The sequence below is a fragment of the Phyllostomus hastatus genome, unplaced genomic scaffold, assembly GCF_019186645.2.
Source record: "Phyllostomus hastatus isolate PE091 unplaced genomic scaffold, TTU_PhHast_1.1 phas_contig_34, whole genome shotgun sequence".
Classification (NCBI taxonomy): Eukaryota; Metazoa; Chordata; class Mammalia; order Chiroptera; family Phyllostomidae; genus Phyllostomus; species Phyllostomus hastatus.
The window spans coordinates 47,417,199-47,442,954 of NW_025333857.1; the positions used below are offsets into that span (position 1 = coordinate 47,417,199).

General features: G+C 41.2%; 1 protein-coding gene across 3 annotated transcripts in view; it reads left to right on the forward strand.

Moving 5' to 3' along the window:
• The window catches only part of MELK (maternal embryonic leucine zipper kinase), a 75,478-nt gene that overhangs the window by 44,762 nt on the left and 4,960 nt on the right, over positions 1-25,756 (forward strand). For all 3 annotated transcript variants that reach the window (XM_045840541.1, XM_045840542.1, XM_045840540.1), the window contains exons 11-16: positions 4,151-4,237; positions 12,120-12,251; positions 15,808-15,930; positions 20,193-20,424; positions 23,260-23,341; positions 24,333-24,501. In XM_045840541.1, coding sequence (XP_045696497.1) covers positions 4,151-4,237; positions 12,120-12,251; positions 15,808-15,930; positions 20,193-20,424; positions 23,260-23,341; positions 24,333-24,501 — 825 coding nt within the window. The remainder of the gene's footprint in view (positions 1-4,150; positions 4,238-12,119; positions 12,252-15,807; positions 15,931-20,192; positions 20,425-23,259; positions 23,342-24,332; positions 24,502-25,756) is intronic.

Below are 25,756 nucleotides of genomic sequence, written 5' to 3' on the forward strand. Positions count from 1 at the left end.
TTTTGCATTTAGTGAGTTTTGATAATATTCTTTTCATTGAAGTATATGAAGAAAATGTAGCCTCACAGAGATATGTAGTTAGAAAAGTATTTTAATACTTCAGCCCTGGCTGATGTGGATCAGTGGATTGAGTGCTGGCCTGCAAACCAGAGTGTCGCCAGTTCGATTCCCAGTCAGGGTACATGCCTGGGTTGCAGGCCAGGCCCCAGGACCCCAGGAGGGGGCACGAGAGAGACAACCAACCACACATTGATGTTTCTCTCCCTGTCTTTCTCCTTCCTTTTCTCTAAAAATAAATAAATAAAATCTTAAAAAAAAGAAAAGTGTTTTAACACTTTAAAGAAGAATTTTAATAGCCTTTTCAGATAATTGGAGATGTTCTCTGATGATGCATTGAAACTTCTGCAGCGAAGTGGGACACATGTATGTGTCAACAGAATAGATTAGAGGCATGTCTCAGACATGCCACAGTGCAAACTTGGTAGGGCTGGGAGATATTTGCTTTCTGGCACAATCACACCAATAAGTAGAAATATTCTTCCCTATGGCCAACTGGTCTCAGAAAAACGGACTGTACTTGTTATAGACCCTTCTCATCACTCCGCCCGCCGTAATGGCTATGCAATGGCCGTGCAGCCTGAGCTGACAGTCCTCCTGATCTCCTGTGACTGTCAGCTCCTAACATTTCTTTTCTCCATGTTGCCTTTGGCCCTTTGTGACATAGTATCTATTGAATAAATAAAATTAGAGCTACAACTTAACTCTAACAGCTCTCAACACCCAGGGCCGGAGAACAGCAGAGTGCGCAGGTGCCTGAGCAGTGCAGCGGGGAGGTGCCCCTTGTGAGGTGGAGAGCAGGTGGTGCACATGCCTGTCTTCAGCCATTGGGGGTCATCATTTCTCCACGTGTGGGAGGGCTCTGCCTGTCTCCTCAGCCGTGATTCTAATAGGATAGGGTACACTGCTGTTTGCAGCAGAGCAGGTGCCAAAATGAAGAAAGTCTCTGATTTCAACAACAAAAGTTTATTTTAATGTGAGGTGCAGTAGAAAGTAAAATACATAGTTTGCGTGTTCCAAAAGAGTATATCGTTTTTCTTACATTGTAGTATAATTGCTAATATTTATTGAATACTTATTATAATAGAATAGTGTGCTGTTATAGCAAGAACTTTCTGTATAGACTGCACTATAATATAGATAGAGCCTTTAGGATAATACCTTTAAGAGTCAGGGGCTATTCTCTGGGCTTTATGTTCTTCGCTCTTGTAACTCATTTCATCTTTATACCAACCCTTTGAAGTAGATGCTGTTAATTGTCCCCGTTTAGCAGAGGAGGCAGCTGAGACACAGAATCACAAAGTAACTTGTCCAAGGTCAAACAACTAGTAAGTGTAGAACCAAGATTTGGACCCAGACAGAAGGGCTGAACTAGTTGATCTGACAGGTCAGCTAGTTCAGCCTCAGGCTCTGTATCCTGTGTAGCTGTGGCCTTTGTGATAAGCATTTCTAGTCTGGTCTCTGTTGGAATAGCTGCTGAAGCAGAGCCATGGAGAGGTCGTAGTGTTCTGGGGGAGAAAAAACTTTGGACTAGGAATGAAAAATGCCAGTCTTGGGCAGATTGCATGCATTTTTCTGATTTATAATTTTCTCATTTCTGATATGGGTGTGTTAATGTGTCTGGCATGTTTGGGTTATGTTTTGGTGTTTACAGAGTGGCTTTACATGTTATGCCATTCATCCGTCTTGCCTGCCTTACAGAGCTGTTGCAGGGATCACATCACTTATATACAGAAGAGGTATAAGGGATTGTTCTTGCTTTTCAGTCTTTGCTTTTCTTTCTCAATATTGTGTTTCATCAAGAGTAAACTATAAAGGGGACTAAATGGTAATGGAAAAAATACACTAAAGATTAAATTTAAAAAAAGAATAAACTATAAAAATAATTCAGATTTACTTGGAGATTTAGAGTATAGATTCTATTCTGTAACTCTATGCATGATCTCCTACAGTTTTCACATATGACTCTAGTACCTAAGTTTTGTATCGAATAGAAATTATGTTCAGTTCTGTTTTCTGCCCTACGGAAGAGGACTGTACTGGGCACAGACAGTCCAAAATAACTGGCTGGCTTTTGGCATGCGTTTTTGTATTTAATTTAACTTGGGTACGTGTGGCTGAGAATTTAGGTACTTAAAATAGTGAGCCATACTTTTCAGACTTTGGTTTCTTGTCCACATCATTCTTTTCCTTCTTTTTAATTTAGGGGCCCAGAAAAGAAGATAGCACCTGTTCCTTATCCTTCCCTCCTTTCCTGCACAAACCTTGTGGGAAAGGTACAGAGCGGAAGGCTGTGGGAAGAGAAGGGTCCTCCCTCCCTCCCTCCCTTCATTCCTCCCTCCCTTCCTTCCTTCATTCCTTTTCTTTACCTGCTTTCTTTCCTTTCAAGGAGAGTAACTTAAGGTCATGGAAGGAACCTCAGAAATCTTTCCCATCTTGTTTCAGCAGTGATGACATGAACAAGGAGGTGCCTGACTGGGTGGTAACATGTCTGGGCATCTGAGGGTGAGCCCTTCGTGAAGGGGGCGTTTTAAAGTTTTGGATGCTGCCAAGGTCAAAGCAACACAGCAGAAACTTATTTTTAACACTTGACAACCTGGATGGTGTGATAGAAAGAAAGGACCTGAATGTTAAGGGGAGTTAATCATTAAAAGGGTGGTTTAAAGGACAGGAAAGAGAAAACTCGCAGAGGAAAGGATGTCTGTAATAGAAATATTCAGATTTCCAAAAGGCTTTTATACCAAAGAAGAGGTAGAATTATGACTGATAGTAAAAATAGTTAGCCAGTTTTTAAGCGCCTCTTCTATTCCAATGTTGGACTAGGCGCGCCACATGTTACATCTATGACAAGGCAGATGCCTTCTCTTTTTTACAGATAATGAACTGAGGCTCAGAGAGGTATTGTGATATGCTCAAGGTCACACAATTGTTTAATGATGCCACAATGAAAACCAAGGTCTGTCTAGTTCCAAAACCTGTTATCTGTCAGATTGTATTGGCTCACAGTGAGTAGGGGTCACAGGGAGGCAGACCTGAGGGGACAGGAGGGAGAAGCTAACCGTCTCGACTGTTCTGGTAAAGGAGTACTTTAAGCAGAAAGGGAAACATCACTTACTGAGGCTGTTGTGAAGAGACTTCTTACATGGGGAAGACAATTTAAAATTATGTTTCTTAAGATTCTCTTCTCATGTGATTTTATGAACTCCTGTGGGCCGGCTCCAGGCCAGGCCCTTCCTGCCTTCTCATTCTTGGTGATCCTTGTTTGGTTCTGAGAATACATTTTTGACGAGGTCACGTCATGCAGGAATCAGAATACTTGGATGATTTCAAAAGGAAGTTTGAATTGAGGCTGCCTCCCTTTTTAAAAATTGTGTTCTGCTCGTACCTTCAGCATAATGGAGATGGTGTAGCATCCGTGGGATCATCATAAGGACTCTTGGGATTGTGCTGAGCCCCATGTTAACCTAGGAACAATTTGCTGTAAGTCCGAGCCACTCTTTAGCAGTCTGTTGTCCATCACTGGTTTTAAATGTCCAGGTGACTGCTCTTTGATGAGAATGCCAGTGCAGTCGTGTGGTTGGAAGGAGTTATAGTCCCGTGACTACATAACAGAATTGTAAGAATTGATCAGACGATGGTGAGGCTGTGAAGGGCCGGGCAAGAGCTGATCTTCTTGAATTATCGTCATCTGCTTATATCTTTAAAAATTATGGAGAATGTTTATTCTTTTTTTTTTTAAGATTTTACTTACTTACTTTTTAAAGATTTTATTTGTTTATTTTTAGAGGGGAAGGGAGGGAGATAGACAGAGAGAGAGAGAAACATCAATGTGTGGTTGCTGGGGGTTATGGTCTGCAACCCAGGCATGTACCCTGGCTGGGAATCGAACCTGGGACACTTTGGTTCCCAGTCCGCGCTCAATCCACTGAGCTACGCCAGCCAGGGCCTGAGAATGTTTATTCTTACCCAAGAATTTGACAAACTCCTGTTGCTTTTACATCTTGGTGTTTGCTTTTACAAGGAAATTATGGTAATTAAAAATTTTCCAAACAAATATTTTGTAATAAAGTCTATGCACTTTTTTTTTTTGTAGCTAATTCACCTTGATGAAGATTGTGTAACGGAACTTTCTGTGCATCACAGAAACAACAGGCAGACAATGGAGGATATGATTTCATTGGTAAGAAATGACAGCATGAATTTGAGAGTAACACCTTTGATTTCATTGTTCTTGATTTTATCAGTACGTTAAAAATAAGCAACCGAAATTGATCTCTTGAGTTCCCACCACTCCCCTCTCCCAGCCTGTACCTCTCTCAGTTTTCCTCATCTCAGTAAGTGGCATCACCATACATGGCTCAAGAAAAAAAAAGACAAAAAAAAGACAGCATTTTCAGGCCTGTGATTTTATCATGGGTGTAACTATTGCACTTATTTTGTATTCATGTGTTACTTTTACTCCTTTTAAATGTCTACTGGATAGCCTTTTAAAAATGACATTGATTAAAGAGAATTATAGTGGAAAAAATTAAGAAATAGAACCAACTAGTCCAAGGAATTGACAGAGTTCTGATCTTGACTATGTTAACTTCTCTAACATGGAATTATGATTCTGCTGTAGAAATAAGGTAAACACAGAACAGTTTTCCTTCTTTCCTAAAAGCAGCCCTGTAGCATCATATCACCCCAAGCTTATGAACCAAATACCATGAAATCATTATCCTGATTTCTGGTGTTGCATCATTTTAGCTCTTGCAGATGCTTTACTCTCCAGATTACATGTTTCCTAGAGATGGAGGCACTCAGAGTTGTCTCTGAGTATAATCTAAATGCTGGGCTGGGATTGCACCCAAATTTTCTTCTTCAGTTCTATATCTTTCATCACCAATGATGAAAGATATAGATTTATATATGATATGTATTTTTTTCTGTTTTCTAATTTGCAAGATTAGAAAGTACCTTGAGCACTTTTTCCCCTAAACAAAACTTTGCTAAACCACAATTCTTTGAAGAGAGGTGGAGATGGAAAGGCATTCTTTTGAGTGACATAATAAGCAAAGGCTCTGGAGTATGTCTGGAAAACAGAACGAGAATTTTCTTTTTCGCAGGATGAGAAGGAATGGCTAGAATTGGGGATTACTGCAAAATATATAGGTCCTTAATTTTTTACAGTGAAAATGGGAAGTTTTTATATGAGCACCTTTTAAAAAATTGCTTGACTTTTGGGGGGGTGGCCTTTAATAGAAGTCTGTATTTCAAATATATAGAATTTGTTTTATAATTGTTATTATAGAAATTTTCGAACACCTACGGAAGTGGAGAGAAAAGTATAATAACAATGGTCTTTCATGTGCTCATCATCCCAACAGTCACTAACATTTTGCTAATTTTGTCTATGTCCCAGTGCCCTCCCCCATCTGCACTTTCCAGCTAGGCGTTTCAAAGCAAATCCCATACCTTATGAAATTTGAAATTTGGCATGAGATTCACACATTTTAAAAATTTGAGTCTTAAAAATAACATACTCAGAATTTCAATCATTGAAAAAAATTATTTATTAGTATCCTTTATTTGGTCTATAAATACAACTTTTGAAAACTAGCAGTGAAATGGAACTAGGAATTGTTTTCTTTACAGAAACTGATACAGAAAACGAAATGTGTAATGAAGCATGATAGAGATTGTTTTCTGGTGTTACATCTCCCTAAGTTTATCAGTTATTCTGAGAACTAGGCATGACCAAGATCAAAAATGCTGTGAGGAAAGTGATAGTTTCTCTTCTTTTGTGTTGTCCCCTCAGTCTTAATGCCTATCTTAACACCTGTCTGTATCTGTACTTTTCTTCCAGTCCTAGGGATGAATAGAATACATCTCCTTAACCTTGGCTGAACATTGTACTCAAACCTGGGAACTTGAAACTAATTCTGATGCCTTTGTCCCACCCTCAGAGCTTATGTATGACCTCATTGGTCTGGGGTGTGACCTAGGCATCAGAACTTTTAAAAGCTTCCCAAATGATGGCAAGGTGTGGCCAGGAGGCGTTACTCTAGATTCTTGCTATTTAAAGTGTGCTGTAGAACCAGCAGCATCAGCAACACTTGGTGTTTATTAGAAATGCAGAATCTCAGGCCCCACCTCCAATCTGTTAAATCAGAATCTGCATCATAATAAAATCCCTGAGTGATTCATGGTACATTAAAGCTTGAGTAGCCTTGGCCTATGTCAGTGGTTCTCAACTGGGAGTGATTTTTGTCCCTCAGAACATTTTTGGTTCTCACTGTTGGGGTTTGTTTATGGGGTTGCTAACGGCAAACCTGGTAGAGTCCAGGGATGTCCAGTATCCTATAGTGCTCAGACTAGTCTCTCACAGTATAGAATCATCCAGGTCAAATGTCAATAGGGTTGAGGTTGGGAAGTCCTGGTCCAGGTAGTCTCAGAGAATTCACAAATGCTGAATTCATTGGTCCTAAGTTCTAGAGCCTCAGGAAAGCCAGGTTTGAGATCAGCTGTGGTCTTATTTTTCTGGCATCTTGGGAGCTCTGCTTTTACCTGTGGGGGAGTTAGGACAGAGGGAGATCAGTGTCATGTGTTCCGTGCTGATATGATGCTGCAGATCTTTGCGCAAGGAGCGAGAATGTTATTCCCAAACATTCAACTGATAGAACCCTCACTTTTACTTTGTACATGAGCGCTCTTGAACTGCTTTTTATATGCAGAAGTCAGAGTTCCACTTGAGCTATCTCATTGCAGCCCTCTGGAGATTCCCAACCATGGCACTAGAGCTTCCGCCTCCTGGTTTTCCTTACTTTTCCCTGCTCTTCAGCTATGATTGGCTCTGGATTGTGGGACCTGCCAGTCATGTGGTAGGGGAACTTCCCTGAGAACCTGTTCAGACCACGACATCCCTTTACCTATCTCTGCAGTGAAAATGCCCGTGTATTCTGGCAGTGGGAGTTTACAGATTGTGGGCCTTGGGACCAAGGTCAGGGGAAGGATTTCGCCAACCCTCCGTACCCATAGCCGCCTCTCCTCAGCCCAGATGCCTGGGCCACTCTTTAATATTTGACCTGCCTGAACAATGAGGGGATTTAAAAATGTTTTTAGTTTTCTAGAAATGGTAGCTTTTTTATAACTGGTAAACCTATTGCTTTACTTTCAGACATTTGACTTTCAGAAGAGGGAACTGTCTAAAAGATAAGGGAGGCGTGGGTGGTGTTAGACTTGTAGATTGACATCACCTGAAAGCATAACTAATGTGTTGATATACCTGTTATTCAACACAGAACTCCCCTGTACATCTTATCATAATGAGTAGTATGCAGTGGCTAGGGCAAAGACATTATAAAAGTGATGTTTTTTTTTTTTTTTTAGTCCAGAGAAAAAGAAAACTGAGAGGCTGGTTGTCAGACTCCTAGGCATGCTTGGGAAACTCCATTTAAAACCGTTGCACTGTCCAGGGGTTGTTTGCAGTGCCTGGGTCATGCCACTGTTGATAAGCAAGCAGCAGCTTGTTTCTTAGCCACTGTTTGTAATTACTTTATGGTATCTTTTTTTTAAAAGATTTCATTTATTTATTTTTAGAGAGAGGGGAAGGGAAGGAGAAAGAGAGGGAGAGAAGCATCAATGTGTGGTTGCTTTTCACACACCCCCTACTGGGGACCACGCCCGCACCCCAGGCATGTGGCCTGACTGGGAATTGAACCAGTGACCCTTTGGTTTGCAGGCCTGCACTCAATCCACTGAGCTACACCAGCCAAGGCTATGGAATCTTTTTCAAAAAGGTGGCTATCATAGATGAGACTATAGATGTGGGAAGTAGGGAAAAAATCCTTAATGTAGTTTTGTCACAGGTGCGCACAGGTAACCAGGTCATTGGTGATTGTGAATAAAGAATTGGACAAGTAAAAGGAAGTAAACAAGCTTTATTAAGGACAGTATACTCCACAGAATGTAGAAGCAAGCCAATCCCCTGAACGTAAAAATGCCCATTGTTGTCTGAGTGATTGTAATTTTAAAGGCTTTTAATTCCGTATTCTTAATCTACTTTTTACTGTGCCTGCGTTAGAAGTTATATAATTTTTCTGCTACATTGCATGTGATTACCCATAGTTCTTCCTGATTGCCCATTCGGGGGTAGAGACCACAGTGCTGATTTATTACAATCAGATTATAATAATGCTAAGGTGTACTATAGATTGTTTAGGATCAAAATGTGCAGGCCTGGCTGTGGTTTTAAGTATTACTATGCAATTCCAAGACTGTTTCCAGAATTCAGGATGTTGGTAAGTGTCAATGTCAGCTACTAACTTGGATGTCAGCCTCCCAGGACTTCCTCGTTCCTGTTTTACCTACTCTCTCCAAGCCTTCTGCCTCGAGTCCAGCTACTTGTAGGGAGTCAAGCGACTCTTTCAGGAACTCAGGCTGTCTGGCCTGGGATGTGGGACTGAGCTTTCTTTAGCATGGTTTGCATTTGCTGCAGGTGCCTTTGGAACTTCCTAAGTTCTAACTATCTGCCAGCTCTGATTTTTGGAAACTGAACAACTCAGTTTCCACTCAGTTCCCAAGTACTTTTTCCCTGAAACCTTTTCTGCCTCCCCCCTGCCCCATCTGGATTAAAGGAAGTATTCTGTGATAATTTATCACAGTTTACACTTCTCCCACTAGATGGGTAGATCCGTTATATAAATTTCAAAGCATATACTGTGGTTGTGGCCATCTAAAATATTAACTGATAAAATTTATTAATAAATGCAGAATTGGTAATAAACCTCTTTGGGTAATGTACTTTGTGAGGAGACACTTAGCATTTAAATATTACCCAATATTATTAAAATTTAACACTTTTGCAAGGCAGAGAGAGTCCATAGTCTTATAAGCACATTATTTAGAAATTTTCAGTTAAACACAGTGGATTGAACAAATATGTTTGCATTCAACACGTCCTAAAACCTCACTAAAATAACAGAGGGATAAAGGGCAAAACATTCACAATGAAGAGAATAAAAAGAGGAGATGAGTAATGTCACTAAAAGTTTGGAACTTATACAGTGCTAAGTGGTAGCTGGCGTAGCGTTGTGGAGAAAGCTGAAGGCCCCCGTGCCTGTAGTGGGAAAGGGCAGGAAGCAAACCGATCGGAGCACTAGAGCTCCGGAAAGGCTCAGCAGTCAGCAGGGCTAGGGAGCTCTGGAATCAGGGAAGTGAGCAGGGTGGGAACCAGGAAGGGTGGTTGAAAGTCTGTATTAGAGGCTGTTGGACCCCTAGGTCCCTTTCTCTACCTTGTGCATCATGACAGCCACCTCTTCCCCACCCCGGCAGAAGATTGGAGACGTTGAACCAGAGGCACTCGTGTACCGGGCCCAGCTCAGGTGGGGTGATGAGCCCTTTGGAAAGGATGCAGGGACACACCCAGCCCTCATATTGAACACTGAACCACTCACTGCCTCTAACCCCCTTCACTGTTCCACTGTGAGAATGCTGGAACTAGGATTTTGTCCTACTTGCAGTGGGGGCGGGGAAAATATTGGAAGACTTGTCTTTAGGGAAAAGCCAGAAGAAAAAACCTACCATAACAGTGGTTGAGAGTTCAGGTTTTCCATCTGTTTACCTTAGAGTAGTGGCTTTCAGCCTTATTCATCTCATGGCACACATAAACTAATTACTAAAATTTTGTGGCACACCAAAAAACATATTTTTTGCCAATCTGACCCAAAAAGTGAGTGTAATTTTGATTCATTCACACCAGACAGCTATTGCCGTGTTGTCATTTTTTAATTTGACAATCCAAGGGAAAAGAGGTCAGTGCCCCTGACTAAGTAGTCAGGCATGGCAAGTTTTGAAAATTCTTGCAGCACACCGGTTGAAAATCGCTGCCTTAGAGAAAAGTCCCCAAGATGATAAGCAGCCCCAGGCTACCCATAGAGCCTTTAATTAGCTGTGTTATTATAATTCTTCACTTTTAAATGGAGACAGACAGCCAAAGATCACCAGATATTTGAGGAAAGCCTCTGACAGGAAAGCCAGGGGTCAAAACAAATGGCATGGGGTTGGTAGGGAGAAGGAAGAAAAAGTAACAATATTCAGAAGAAAACAGATAACAGGAAGTGGGGGAAAATGGCCAAGAAATGATAATTAATATTCTCAGAGATAAGAGAAGCTATTTCTATCTTAAAATAGGAATAAGATGACTAAAAAGGAACTGTTTCAGGAGATAGCTCTTGAAAATTTAAAATATGACCTCAGAAATGAAAAGCTCAGTAGAAATGTTTGAAAATGAGTTAATGTGAAATCTTTCAAAAGTAGAACCTAAAGATGAAATGATGTACAAACAGAATAGAGGGGATAAGAAAGGTTACATACAAATAATATAAGTTGCAGGAAGATAAGACAGAAGAAAGAGGGGAAGAAACCATTGAAGAAATATTCCAGAACCGAGTTTCTAGGAACAAAGGGGCTTAACCAGGGCTTAGCAAAACAGATGAAAAGAGAGCTGCACAAAGGCCTGTTACAGTGAAATTTCAGAGAACTGGGGGAAAGGAGACGATCCAAAAAGTTTTAGGAACAAAAACCAAACGACCATACACAAAGTCCTGGGAATCAGACAGACTTTAGATTTTTCGGTAGCTACACTAGAAGTGAAAAGGCCGTGGGACCATGCCTTCAGAACCGAAAATTATTATCGACCTAGAATTCTATACTCAGCCAAAGTAGAATCAAGTGCGTGAATAGGATGCAGTCATTTATCAGGCAAGCAGGCTTTCAGAAAATGTGCCTCCCATTCATCCACCCTCAGGAAGTTGCCGGAGGGTGTGTTCCACTAGAACAAAGTAAATCAGGAAAGTGGGGTACTTGGGATCTAGGGAGCTAGGGGTGCATTGTAGGATAGAGGCAAGGGGAATCCCTAGACTAATAGTTGAGTTGCAGGCTGAGAAAGAAGCCAGTCCAGAGTGCAGTGTGGAATGCAGACGCCAAGAGGAATGTTTCCAAAAGGGAGCTAGAGAAGGAGACAGATTATTTGATACGCGTGAACATGTTGAGAGGAGGTGAAGTGTGTTGGAGACTGTGGAGTTGAGTTAAGATGAATGACTGCCTTTGAACATTTTAACTTCAGGAAAAACTGAGTTAGAAAAGCGGGAAATGCTAGGATAGCACCACATGTCTTTTAGCTGCAGGGCTGATACTCAACCAGTGTGGCCATACTGGTTGTTGAAATACTAATATTTGTTTGTTTTTTGTTTAAAGATTTTATTTATTTATTTTTAGAGAGAGGGGAAGGGAGGGAGAAAGAGAGGGAGAAAAGCATTAGTGCGTGGTTGCCTCTTGCGTGCTCCCTACTGGAGGCATGTGCCCTGACTAGGAATCGAACCGGAGACCCGTTCTCAATCCACGGAGCTATACCAGCCAGGCGAGGTACTAATATGTATATACTGATTGGTAGCTAACTACTACCCTGAGTGCCCTCTGATGTTGCCTTGTTACTCCCTTAGGCCCTAGGCACCTCCCTGTAGTCCCACCTCAAATCCATCATTAAAAAGTTAAGAATTGGCATGACAGGGGTCCCCAGGATCCTACTTGTCTCTTGGCCTCTGTTCTGATTGGTTAGTTTACTAATTAAATATTTGAACATTACCTTTACTCAGTTGTGAATACTATATATTTACATAATAATAATATAAATACTGATTACTAAAATTATAAAAGTACAACAGAAGGATGCAGGAAGATGTGTGTGGGGAAGGAAGGAACTGTAGTAGAGCTAAATTCTACATGGTGGGATAATCTATAGATAATATCTGCAGTGGAAGAAAAAATTAAAGCTGTGCAAACAATTTAGAACTACAGAAAAAATGGCTAAAAGTATGTAAAAGTGGTTCTTTTGGGAGAGTAGAAATGGGTTTGAGGGGTGTAGTGTAGGGATCACTGTTTTTCACTGTGTGCCTTATAAAGCTAAAAGTTTTTTAAAATTCTGAACGTGTATTACATCAAGGAAAAAATAATTTAAAATAGAACATCATTTCAAAAAACAACTTTAATCTTCTAAACCACTTGATTTTCTTTTCCTCCAGTGGCAGTATGATCATCTGACAGCTACCTATCTTCTGCTTCTAGCCAAGAAGGTTCGGGGAAAACCAGTGCGTTTAAGGCTTCCTCCTTTTCCCTGCGGACAGACCAGTGGCACCCCGCTCACAAACGTCAAGGTAGATATTAGAGCCTTTTGTGAACGCCTACTGCTCTGCCACATGCCCGCCCTGTTCGTGAGTGGGTACACCCCTGGGAAACTTAACTTTGCTGGTGTCAAGGAGCCAGAGGCAGGATATTTTATGATCTAAATATTTTTGATGAGAAATTCTAAACTTGAACTCTAAAATTTCAAATGTTAGCATGGCATTTTAAAAAAATCCTCCCTTCCCCCTGTTTTTTGCAAAAGTAATTCCTGATTGTTGTAGAAAAATTTTAAGTCACAGATAAGCTAACGGAAAATAGTGTTTACATATGAACCTACTGCCTATAGATAATATAGTTTATATTTTACTCTTTCCTTAGGGTCTGTTTTTAATATGCTCATTTATATAATGTCTGTACATGCAAGTGCTTTTAAAGGACACAGCACTACTGAATTGTAGATAATTTAAAAAATTGTTGGGAATAGGACCTGTGAATACAGGACATATTATACTTCATAGGACATGCAATATTTCAATTATTTTAATATTCATTTATATTAAGGGTTTAGGTTTTTGTTTGTTTAGCAGTAGCAATAGCTCACACAATTCATTCTTTGTATGAGACAGTTGTAACCAAATTATTTCTTTCTATTTTATTGTCTTTGTCTCCTTTTCCTTTGTCACGGACTTTTAGAATGGCAGAGAAGTTTTACATATTGGGTTGGCCAAAAAGTCTGCTTAGTTTTTTCCATAAAATAAAAGACATGTTTTTCATTTTCACCAATACTATTGATTTGGATATTTTGAGTATGTTGGCTATGTCTTGTGCAGTATAACGCTGATTGTTCTCAATTAATGTCTCAATTTGATCTCTATCAACTTCAGCTGGTCTCTCCAACCGTGGAGCATGGCCCAGTGAGAAATCTCCAGCATTAAACTTCTCAAACCACTTTTGACACATTCAATCACTCACAGCATCTTCTCTGTACACTGCACGAATCCTTTTTTGCATTTCAGTTGCATTTTTACCTTTCTTGAAATAATAAAACAATATGCTGAAAATATTGTGTAGTATCTTCCATCTTTAATATTAAAATAACTACACAAAAATTCACCAATTTTGACAAGTTTTTTTTAAAAAAAGTACGCTGATATGACAGTTGTCACAGTACAATCTAACAATTATTTTGAATGAAGTTAAAGACTACTAAGCACTACTAGAGCCATCTCCTGGAAGAAACAAAACAAACTCTTGGCCAACCCAGGATGTGGAAGCACCATGGCTCACGCTGGCCTCTTTTTCTGTTTGAATCTTTGAATCTCCCATGGCTTCAAATCCTGCCTTCCAAATACTTTGCCTGATGGGTGTGGAATTTGGTAATATAATCTCTCAGATTAATTTGGGTTGTAGTTTAAATGATTGAGCACTAGGAAGCTGTATCCGCAGAGAGATGGTTGACCCTCTTTATGGAATTCAGAATAGCCTAAATGGTTATGTGGGTAAAGTGATTTTTTCCCCTTTAGGTCTCAAAATTCTGTTTAAAAAAAGTTAAAATGCAGGCCCCTCTTTTATGGTCTCTTATTGAATTCCCTTGAACACTTTATTTAGCTCTCTCTTTTTGTCACTTGTCAACAATGTGCTGCAGCTGTAGTGGGCCTGACCTAACTGGTCTCCCGTTTTCCTTCCCCACTTGGTCTTTGACCAAACTAAGAACTGAAAAGTGTTAGTGCAAGTTGTCAATTGTGAAGAAATCTCTGAAGTGAGATAATCTTTTTAATAAAGATTTTATTTATTTTTAGAAAGAGGGGAAGGGAGGGAGAAAGGGAGGGACAGAAGCATCAATGTGTGGTTGCCTCTCATGTGCCCCCTACTGGGGACCTGGCCTGCAACCCAGGCATGTGCCCTGACTGGGAATCGAACTGGCCCTTTGGTTTGCAGGCCAGCACTCAGTCCACTGAGCCACACCAGCCGGGTGAGATAATCTTATTCTTACGGTTTTCTAGTCTGTTCTTGGAGAGTTTTGTTGGGGTAGTGAACACCCCATGCTCAGGCAGATCTTTCGTCTGTGGACTGATGATCAGCCCATTGGCCATCCTGCCCACATCTCCAAACCCTTTAAACTCTCAGACTCAAGCTAACACCTTTGGGTACAGCAGGACTCAAAAGCATGAGCTTTGCTTCTGATCAAGGTCATCTGAGAAAGGCATTAGATGCCTGTGTACTTAGAATGAACTTCAGCTGAAGTTTTAAATTCATGATAACCTCACTAAGAGGTCTAAGAAATTTTCCTGAGCCATTGGATTTTCTTACGTCTGGGTGGGCCTGCTCTCAATCCATGTGCTTTTGAGTGGAAAAAAGCTGGGAAGGTATTTATTCTTAACTTCCATCTAATGAGCATTTCCCTAATAATTATTTGAGCATTCATATTATTGAATCAGTTGAAACAGATATATTCTGTTGTCAGTGGCTAGACCTGTTTAGCTGGAGTGAGGAGTTCAAGTAGGAGGAAAATGAGAGAGGAGGGGAGAGCTCATGAACTGGAAGGGGAGGTGAGAGATTATAGAGAACCCTGAAATCCCGTGTCGGAGAGGTTAGACTCTATAGTCTGGGTATTGGGAACCATGGATTTTTGAGCAAGACATAACTATAATTTTAAATAATCATCCAGTGGTATATAGAATTGTTCATTCGGGGATGAGTGTGTGTGCTGTTAACTCTCCACTGTAGTACCCATGACAGCTGTCATTCACACACATTTTCCCCATTGAGCCTAGACTTAGCTTTAGGATTTTTCTCAGCACTCCGTGTAGCTAGGTCTAGTTGATGGTAATTGGCAGTCCTGGAGAGCTCTGTCATTCCTGGCTGAGAGGGTGGAAAGATTGGTGGCAGAGATCATACTGTTTGTTTGAATAGTTCAGGCCTGAGAAGATTTGTCCTTGAATTAGAACAGTGACAGTGGGACTGGAAAAGAAAGGATGAGGTGTCAGAAACTGAAGTAAAATTGCCTGGTGAGGTTAACTAGGTATTGAAGGGAAGGGAAGGAGGGAGAAATAAAAAAAATCCAACTGTGCTCCATTGTCTTAGAATTAAGGGTGTATTTGCTATAACCTTAGTTTATAGAGAGGAAGAATGAGGGAAAATAAAGGACTCTGGTGGTATTATTAGCACAGGATCTCAAATATCTTGTCCCCAGGACATCTTTCATAAGGCTAATTTATTCCTAGTAAAAATTGCTAACTACTCTGTGTGTTCTTACAGCTAAGAAACCTGTATTTCAAAGTTGCTTCCCTTCCATCTTCTACTTTGTCAGAGCTATTTATTTGTAGATTTGCAAAGGAGTTGTCTGGCATTAGCAATTATTTGATAATGATAAACTAAGCCATAAGCATACAATGTTCTAAAACATATTATTTGAGAGTCAGAGATTCTCTCACCTAATAATCTGAATTAAAATGTTTTGACTTACTGTTTTCTGTATGAAATGGTAAGCCTCTGATATACCCTCTCTCATCTGCTTCCAGGGCCTTGCCCTGTGCGGGGAATGTACAATTTTAAAAATTGAATCACGATGCTTCTGTTTTTGAATAGTCAAAGAACCTGAGTCTAGAAGATGTGACCACAAGTGATGAAAATTTTGTGGCTGGATTAATAGACTATGAATGCTGTGAAGATAATTTACCAACAGGTGTGGCTACTCCCCAAACACCACAGGTTGGTTAATTTTATTACTGTTTAAAGTAGGATAGATCGTATCAATTATAAAAACATCTCGGCTCTAACATGCGGTCTAGTGTGTGCTTGCAGACTTAATGAATTCCGAAACCACGGAAAGCATTAATGAGAGATTATTGGACTATTCACGAAAGGGATGCCATTTATTTCCATGTTGAAGGAAGCCAAGATTGTATTTTGGAATACTTTACTGCTTCTCTTTTTAAAAAATGAGGTGTAATTTATATGTAGTTAAGTAGCTAACCACACTATTTCAGTGTCAGTTCTGTTCTGACAAATGCATGCAGTCATGTAACCACCGCCAGAGTCCAGAGCAGTCCTGTTGCCCCCTGGATTCCCTCAGGCCCCTTCGTAGTCAGCTCCTTGCCCTGCCAGCTCAGAACGGCAACTGGTCTGCTTTCCTCTTCTTCGGAAAATCTTTTCATCCTGCTTGGAGTTTGTCGATCTTCTTGGGTGTATGGTTTATATTTCCTCCACTCCGTGTGGCCATGCAGAGTCCACTCCTGCCCAGCAGTGCAGCGCAGGAGCCGGTGTGGCTGTTTCCACTCAGGGAAGCCCACCGGAGACTCAGCTCCCAGCGTTTCTCTCAGGCGCTGGTTCCTCAGGCACCCTTGGTCTGTGAGATCGTCACAATCATAGGAATTCTAGACTTCCAGAAGGAAAGCAGGAGTTCACCACACACCACACTTTTGTATAGTCTGTCCACCCTGGTACAGCAGCGTTCAGTGCCCAGCCATGCAGACAGACTTAGTGCTGGGAACTTTTTAGAAGCTGAGTTCCTAAACTGTGGCCAGAACCCTCTGCATTAACTCTTGTGTACAGCAAGGCCCCTGGTAGGAATGGGTGGGGGTTCTGTAGGGTGTATATGTGTACTTGGAAGTGGAATGAGTGTCTTCAACCTTACTGGATAATGCCAGGTTTTTCCCCCAAAGGGGTTTTATTAATTACACTTCAGCCACAAGTAGAAGTGTTCCCATTGCTGCACACATGTATCAATACTTGATATTTTTAGCTATTTAGTATTTTCTAATCTGGGGAGTGTAAAGTGATATCTCACTGTGGTTTTAATTTTTCTCTTCTGATTACTTGTGCACCATCTCATATATTAATTGGCCAATGGTGTTTCCTAGTCTGTGAAATGGTTTTTCACATGCTTTGCCCATTTTTCTATTGGATTATTTCTTTTTTCTTATTGTTTCGGTGTTCTTGATTTAATCTCAATCCTCATTCTTTCTTGATTGTGTGTTGCAGGTATATTGTCTAAGTTTGTCATTTTACTTTCATTAATGTCGTTAATTTTGATGAGTTTGAAGTTGTTGTTATTTTCCTTTATGGTTTATAATTTTTGTGTCTTTTTGCCTCTAAAAGTTTTAAAGCTCTTTTTTCACATTTAAGTCTTTAACCTATTCAGTATTCTCCTGCACGGTGTGAGGTAAGGATTCAATATTTCCCAGTAATCAGTTGTACCAGCACCATTGAAAAGTCCACTCCCTCCCCACTGATCTACAAACGTACTTCTATGATAATATCAAGTTGTCATGTGAGTGTGTCTGTTTCTGGTCTGTGTTTTATTTTATTGGTTTATTTGTACCAATCCCACACATCTTTTTTTTTTTTAAGATTTATTTATTTATTTTTAGAGAGGGGAAAGGAGAAAGAGGGAAAGAAACATCAACATGTGGTTGCCTCTCATGTGCCCCCTACTGAGGACCTGGCCCACAACCCAGGCATGTGCCCCGGCTGGGAATCAAACCAGCGACCCTTTGGTTCAGAGACCTGCGTTTAATCCTCTGAGCTATACTAGCCAGGCCAATACCACACATCTTAATTACTTTAATTTTGTAATAGTTCTTCTATCTGGTTGGCTAATTTTCGCTTACTCCTTCTTAGACCAATTTCCTCTTATTCTTGCCTCTTTGCTTTCCCATATACATTTTAGAATCATCTTGATACTTCACATACTCAAAAGTTGAAATTACATTGGATTTAAGATTCAAATTGGGAAAAATTGCAATCTAGACCCTTAAATCTTCTGTCCATTAAACATCTCTCCATTTATTTGGTTAATTGCGTTTTAATAAAGTTTTCTAAACTCCTCCAAAAAGGTCCTACATATCTTTTATTAATGTTTTCTAGATACTTTTATTTTTTCTTACTATTGGAAATGGTAGGTTCTTACAAATCACATTTTTCTAATCTTCTGGTACTGGTGTGTATATATGAAATTGATTTTTGTGTCTTGATCTTTTATATTCAACAACTTTCCTGAACTCTTTTTAATTCTTATAACTTGTATATCCTTTTGAGTGCTTCGTATAGAGAATTATATCATCCATGGATGACAGTTACGTTTCTTCCAGTTCTTATGCCTTTAATAGCTTTTTCTTTTTATTATTGGGTTGGTCAAAAAGTCTACTTAGTTTTTTCTGTAAAATAAAAGACACATTTTTCATTTTTGCCAATAATGTTATTGATTTGGGTATTTTATGTCGGCTGTCTCCTGTGTGGTATAAGGAGATAGGTTCACTGTTCTCAGTTAACATCTCAGTGTGATCGCTGTCAACTTCAGGTGGTCCGCCCGACCGAGGAGCATTGTCCAGTGAGAACACTCCAGCACAGAACTTCTCAACCACTCCTGACGCGCTCCGTCAGTCACAGTACCTTCTCCGTGCACTGCACAGATCTTTTTTTCTTTACATTTCAGTTGTGTTTTTACCTTTCTTTAAATAATAAAGCATAATATGCTGAAAATGTGCATTTTCTTCCATCTTCAATATTAAAATGGCTACACATAAATTTCCCAATTTTGATAAGTTGGGTTTTTTTTTAGATTTTATTTATTTATTTTTAGAGAGGGAAGGGAAGGAGAGAGAGAGAGAGAGAGGGAGAGAGAGAGAGAAACATCAATGTGCAGTTGCTGGGGGTTATGGCCTGCAACCCAGGAATGTACCCTGGCTGGGAATCAAACCTGGGACACTTTGGTTCCCAGCCCGCGCTCAATCCACTGAGCTACGCCAGCCAGGACTTGATAAGTTTTTTTAAATGTACACTGATATGACATCTGTCATAATACAATCAAACAAAATTGTTTTGGATGAAGTTAAAGACAGCTAAGTGCTACTAGAGCCATCTCAAAGAAAAAAATTAAATGAACTCTTTGGCCACCCCAGTATGACAATTAGTGGTCCTAGCGGGAGAGCAGACATTCTGTGTCCTTCCCCATTATTAACAAAAAAGTCTCCGTGGGACTACTTTGAGGTTCAGAGCTTGGGTTGTATTGGATTAAAGCTTTTAGACTGGAGTTGTGTTTGCTTCTACCATGCTCCTGAAGCACAGCCAACTCAGGACTGCTTTAAATTAAATTATAGGCTTGTGATTTTGGGGACTATGCAAGTAGTATGAAATTGGTCCCCAAGCTATGTGAAGACTGTCCTGTGGTTACTTACAAATAAAAGAAACTTTTTGTCCTCCAGAGCTAAGGCCAAGCTGGACACATTTTCTTGCCGACTCCTTTGCAGGGAAAATTTATATTTCATTCACTTTTTCGATTTTAGTTATAGCCTCTCCTGGTTTTTCATGGGAGCTTTGGGTCTAACTTACCACCTTGCACAGGTCCAAGGCTTCTGCGGTGTTAAAGCCCGTGCTGTAGGGGATCTGAGCTCTTAGGTAGATGCCCCTGGGGCGGTGGGCAGTCTCATCCTTGGTTACATTTCTGGATTCCTGTGCTTGCTTCAAATTTGGCCTCTGAGGACTTTCTTTACCATTTTGCCAGCTCACCCATAAATTCAAAAGGATTAAAAAGTATTTCCTATCCAACATTTCTGTTAGAGTATTTTAGTATGGTCTTTCTGCCTTAATTATTAACTAAACTTATTTTTGGTTACATATAACATAATGAGAGACAAACCATGGTGATCTAGGTATGGGAGGCAATTTTTAGGGATTTATGTGTGGCCAGTCTCAGTATCGCCTATGGACCTGGGTATGTTCGTGAAAAAACGTGGCCTGAAATATGTTGAAAATTACCTGTCAATGGAACAGACTGAAGTGATCTACATGTACTAAAGAGAATGTAATACACATTTTCAAATTTCTTGGTATTACCAATAATATCCTTTTGATAGTATTTCATTTTAGTAAAAATGGTACAAGGTAATTTGCAAGTGATTAAAGCATGTTGTAAAGAAATTGACTTTTCTTCTTCTTCAGTGTGCTTTATCCAGTGACTTCTTTTTTTCCAGTTTGCCAAGCATCGGACAGAGTCAAATGGTCCGGAATCTAAATCATTAACTCCAGGTTTATACAGAGCATCTGCCAATAAATTAAAGAACAAAGAGAATATATATACTCCTAAGTCCTCTGTAAAGAATGAAGAGTGCTTTGTACTTCCAGAGCCAAAGACTCCAATTAATAGGAACCAGCATAAAAGAGAGATACTCACTACACCAAATCATTACACTACACCCTCTAAAGGTATTTGCTGAAACACCTTCAAAGTCCATTCTTTTTACTGTGCTAAATAAATGTATAGCAGGTCAGAAATGCTCCCAGGAATTTCTAGAAGTCAGCCTGCTTTTTTTATCGGATGCTATTTGCATTAGCTGAAATGAAAGCATATTGGTCAACTTCTAATTTTACTCAGATGATAATAAGGTGTTCTCTTTTACATTTATATGAAGTTGAATCGTAGGATCATAGAATATCAAAGCTGAAAGGTAAGTTGGAGCTCCTTTAACCCACCTGCCTTTCCCACAGCTGAGGAACCTGAGATTCGGAGGAGTGAAGTGACTTGCCCAAGGTCATCCAGGTTTAGATCTTGCTTGCCCCTTTGCTCCCACCTGTAATGACTAGACTGAAGTCTCTGCTGAATGCTTCTTACACATCCGGACCTCCACTCCTGGTGTCTGGTCCTGCTCTGCCCTGTGACACCTCCCGCCCTCCAGCAGACAGGGTATCCTGCGATGCCTCCCACACACCTGTGTCCAGACGTCACACCTCTCATTCCCCTCGGTTTCCGCTCTTCAGCTTGATCACCACCAATTATTTAGCTGTTTTCTTTATGACCCCTCAGCATTTTGATTGCTGGCCTCACTTAAATGTATTCTATTTTGTTAGTATGCCTCTTAAAACAGTGCCTAGAACAGAACCCAGTCTTCTGTTACTGGGTCTCACTAGGGCAAGACAGTGTCAGGAGAGTGGAGACTGAGTCTGCTGTGTGTGTGGCAGCACGGCATAGTCCGTAGGAGGGGGTGTATTTGTTGTCTGGTTCAGAGTAGGCATCCAATGCCTGGTATACAATGGGGACCATATCTGTTGAATGAAGGAATGGGTACATTGGAGCCTGATAGGATTCCATGTACCATGATCTAGCCTGTGTCACTTTTTAAAAAAAGAGATTGATTGATTGATTGATTTTTAGAGAGGGGAAGGGAGGGAGAGGGAGAGCAACATCAATATGTGGTTGCTTCTCGCACCCCCTACCAGAGACCTGGCCCGCAACCCAGGCGTGTGCCTTACACTGGGAATTGAACCGGCAACCCTTTGGTTCACAGGCTCGCACTCAATCCACTGAGCCATACCAGCAAGGGCAGTCTGTGTCACTTTTTAAAATGACATCTAAACTTTATTAGCCTTTTTCTGGCAATCGTGACCTAGTCTTGTTATGTTGAGGCCCTGAAGAACCCAAGCTTGGAAACGCTGCCATGTGAACCACTGCCAGACCCCCCGTTATGGTGCTCCCAGTCCGCCAGCGGGGCGGAGAGCCCGTTGCAGGGGCTGCTTCCTGTGTGCACAGATGTGGAACTCTTCACAGGAACATCTGCTGGAAGTCCTGTTCATCACATTTTCTAGTTCATCAACTCAAACCACACTTTCCCCCAAATTGCGAGGCTAGTTTGGTGTGATGATGGTGGTGATTTTGTGTGTGTATGTGTGTATCTGCCTGTGGTTGTTATGAAGTTCCAGTGAGATAATATTTACACGTAATAGGACCTCAATAGTATTTGCTCTTGCATCTTTTCCTAGTGTGTGTGGGGGTCTCTTTCTCTTCTGTTCTTTCTCTTAATGTAGGTACAACATTCTTTGTGAGTGGGGCTGGGCAGGGAGATGAGATGGGTCTTCAGCTCATGCAGGGCTTTTTCGAAGAAGAGCCTTTGATGCTCATAGTTCCTTCTATTATTGGCATTTTCTGCTGTTTACCTCTTTCTGAAGGTTTTAAAATACGGATAGTTGAGAATTTATAGTCTTGAAGTGCCATCAGTTTGCACGTCTTGTCCCTGTGAGGAAGATTATGTTGGTCAAAGTCTGTTACTGGCTGTTTTTCTTCAAACATACGAGGCGCCTGTGGGCGCGAGCGCCCGCAGCCCCGATGGACAGCTTCCACTGGCGCTTGGCGTTTTCCTTTTGCTCCAAGTCAGCTTTGACATAAACATCAATTTCATTTTCCCGAACCCTGTATAACCCAGCCAGGGACAGTTTGTGGGAGGGTGACTGTATGGTCGTGGATGCTCTCAGTACACAAAGCTGAAAACTGTTTTGATAGATGCTGATTGATCTTATTTTCTTGCTCTGGTAGAACCAGTGAGAGTAGTGCTGAATAGTTATAAACAAAACCAAACCTCTGATCTCTTTTTAAGAACTCGATATCACATATTATGAAGTGAGTATTACTATCTCTAAAGGGATACAACTTTTAGATTATAAACAAAAAAGTTAACTAATCACTGATGACCAGATTTATTAATGCAAATTTGTCATAGATTATCTGGGGTACACATACACTAGAATAGAACACAAAATTCTGGAATAGGGACCAAAATAACCAAAGCTCACTCCTTTTAGGTAACTTTAGTCAGGCTTTCCCAGGGGACTGTTCTCTCTGCCTAACAGGTTGAATGGAGCTGTGATGTGAATTAACACCTCTCAGTACTGTATCAATCAAAGGCATAAATTGGGTCCTTGCATAAATAGATATTGACTTTTATTTGTAGGAAGGAGAATCATTAATGACAACATTTGTATTTATGTGATCTACTGAGATCTGTCATATGATATTTATAATAAAACCATAAGCATGGCCTCAGTTTTGCAGTGCAGAAAAAGAGCCACACGTGCAAAGCAAAATGATTTCGTTTTTATTATAAATCACATGGAAACATTTGTTAAAAGAATTACAGCCTTAGCATCACTGGTGAAGTGATTCCAATATTTCTGAGTCAGCGGATGAGGTGATGCATGCATTATTGATGGAAATTCTGAAACCATAGTATGTCAACTACATATGATTTGTGTTTGTTGTTTTTCTAATAGATAGAAACCAGTGCCCGAGGGAAACCCCAGTCAAAACACCAGTAAATTCTGCAGGAACAGGTGTCATTAGCCCCGAGAGGCGGTAAGTGTTCTGTTTTTTAGATTCTTGGATCTTTAGTGTATGAAACCAGATTTCCTCTTTTCATAGATGATAACCCCAGCGAAGGCCACCCATCACGTAGATTCTGTCTGAGCCCGAGGGCTGCGTGTGTGAGGGCGGTCTTTGGCCATGACCGGAGCTGCTGCCCCTCCTTCCTCGGGGGAGCATTGTGGGAGTTCTCAGCAGAAGGGCTGGCACCTTAACCTAACATACAGCAGTCTGGGAGATGGTAGCCCTCTCCTCAGCCACACAGTAGTTTCCCTCTGAAGCCTCTCTTGCTCTGTACTTTCGCCAGGAGAGCACAGACGTCCACTAACAGATAGCAGTTGCTCATAATAGTAAAGATATCAAGGGATGTCTCAAAGAAAAGCATTCTCACATGAATGACTGCAGTACAGGTGACCTTGCATGGTGTTTCCTAGTCATTTCTTTAAGCAGGATCCATTTTGAGGACAATGGAGGGAATTAAATGTGAATTAGATATTAGATGATACAATGACATTATTTTCTTGATGTCATAATGATATTCTGATGATATAGGAAAACGTCCTTATTTATTGGTGATGTTTGCTGAAGTGTTTCAGAGGGAAGTATCATGATATCTTCAGGTGGGTTAATTTCAGATGGCTCAGCAAAGATGTACATATATTTAATGTATTATATATAGAGAGAAGGAGCAAATGTGGCAAAATATTAACAGTTGTCCATTGTACTATTTGTTTGACTTTTCTGTATATTTGACATTAAAAAGGAAAAGATAGAGGGAAATTAGTTAGGCCTAGTGGCATTTGGTGGGGGTGGGGGTAGGGGTAGGGGTGGTGGCTACCTTCCAGTGGGAGGAGACTTCTGTGCTCGGGAGGAAGGAGACAGATGGGCGGGCCCTGGGCACCTGAGTGAGGCACACCTGCGGACAGGGCCCTGTGGGGGCTGGAGGCCTACCTCCACTTGTGGCCTTCCTTCTTTTTTTTTTAAGGTGTCGCTCAGTGGAACTGGATATCAACCAAGTGCATGTAGAGGATACTCCAAAAAGAAAGGGGACCAAAGTGTTTGGCAGCCTTGAGAGGGGGCTGGATAAAGTCATCACCGTGCTCAGCAGGAGCAAGAGGAAGGGCTCCGCCAAAGGAGGGCCGAGGAGGCTAAAGGTGAGTGGACCGGATGTCCTTACTGCGGGTTTCAGAAGGTGACTGCCAGCTGGGCTCCTGTTTATTTTTTAAAGAGAAGTACTGAATGAATGAATTGATCAGTATTTTTATTCATTCATTCAGCATTGAGTCAATATTTTTGAGCGCCTAAAATACACACGTTACTATGCAAGGGGCTTCGAGAATGCAGAGGTGAATTAGATACAGCCTCCCTTTCAAGGAGCAAATAACTTTAATTCAAATGCTCAGGTTTGGGTAAAGGGATTAGCCACAGAGGCAACCCAGAGGTGCAGAGCATAGGGCACATAGGAAGAACTGCCTTACGGTCCCCTGTAGTTGGGGACTGGAGCTCAGTTGTCATATCTCTGGCACATAGAAGAGTTTCTGGCGCATGGATAGCCTCGGAGGCCCTCACAAAGTATCTGAGTGCAGGGGAAGTTAAACTGCACTTTGAGTGTCATGCATGGGAGGAAGACAGTGGTCCACAGGCCGGGAGGGTGGGCTGGCTGAGAGGCTCAGGCCTTGGCGGACAGACTCGTGCTTTGAAAGGTTGAATGTGTCTGTGGGGTGCGCACTATCTGGTGGGGAAGGGAAAGGAAAGGAGTTATTAGTAGGTAGTTAGTAATTCTCTCTCGGATTCTCTCTGAGCTGTCGTTCGAACATCTAACGAAGGATGCTTTTGTCTGGGGAGGGGAGTGAGAGGTAAGGGGTGAGTGAGGCACGGTCCCGGTCCCGAGGAGCCCGAGGAGCGGCAGTGGGAACGGGCGGGGGTTTCGTCGCTCCACGCTGCTCAGGGCCGTGGTAACGCGTGTTCAAGAAGGGCGGGCCTGCGGGGGTGAGTTGGGGGAGATGGTAGTGTTCTCTGGAACTTGGGGACTGTGGCTGTGTGTAGGTTTTGCCCTGAGAGTCTCACTTTGAGCAAATCTGAGTAGGTTTGGGGGAAGGAAAATGCTTAGCTGCTGGGCAGGAGGGCGCTGCAGGGGAGAAAGTTCTGAGATCCCACGTACATCCTGTCCTCAAGAGGAAGAAGGGAGGACTTTCCCATCAGTATTTGTTGCCTTGTTGAACTTGTATAGTAACAGAGAAGTTTTATGTTACCTATGGCTGTGCATTGGGCATATTTTATCTTTATTCTGAGATTTCCCTAGTTGGAGACAGTTGTATTCCAAACCTTAACATGGGGATTAAGAAAACCATAGTGCCATTTCCCTGGAAAATGTTAAGTAAAGAAAATTAAGGAAACTTGTCCAATTAT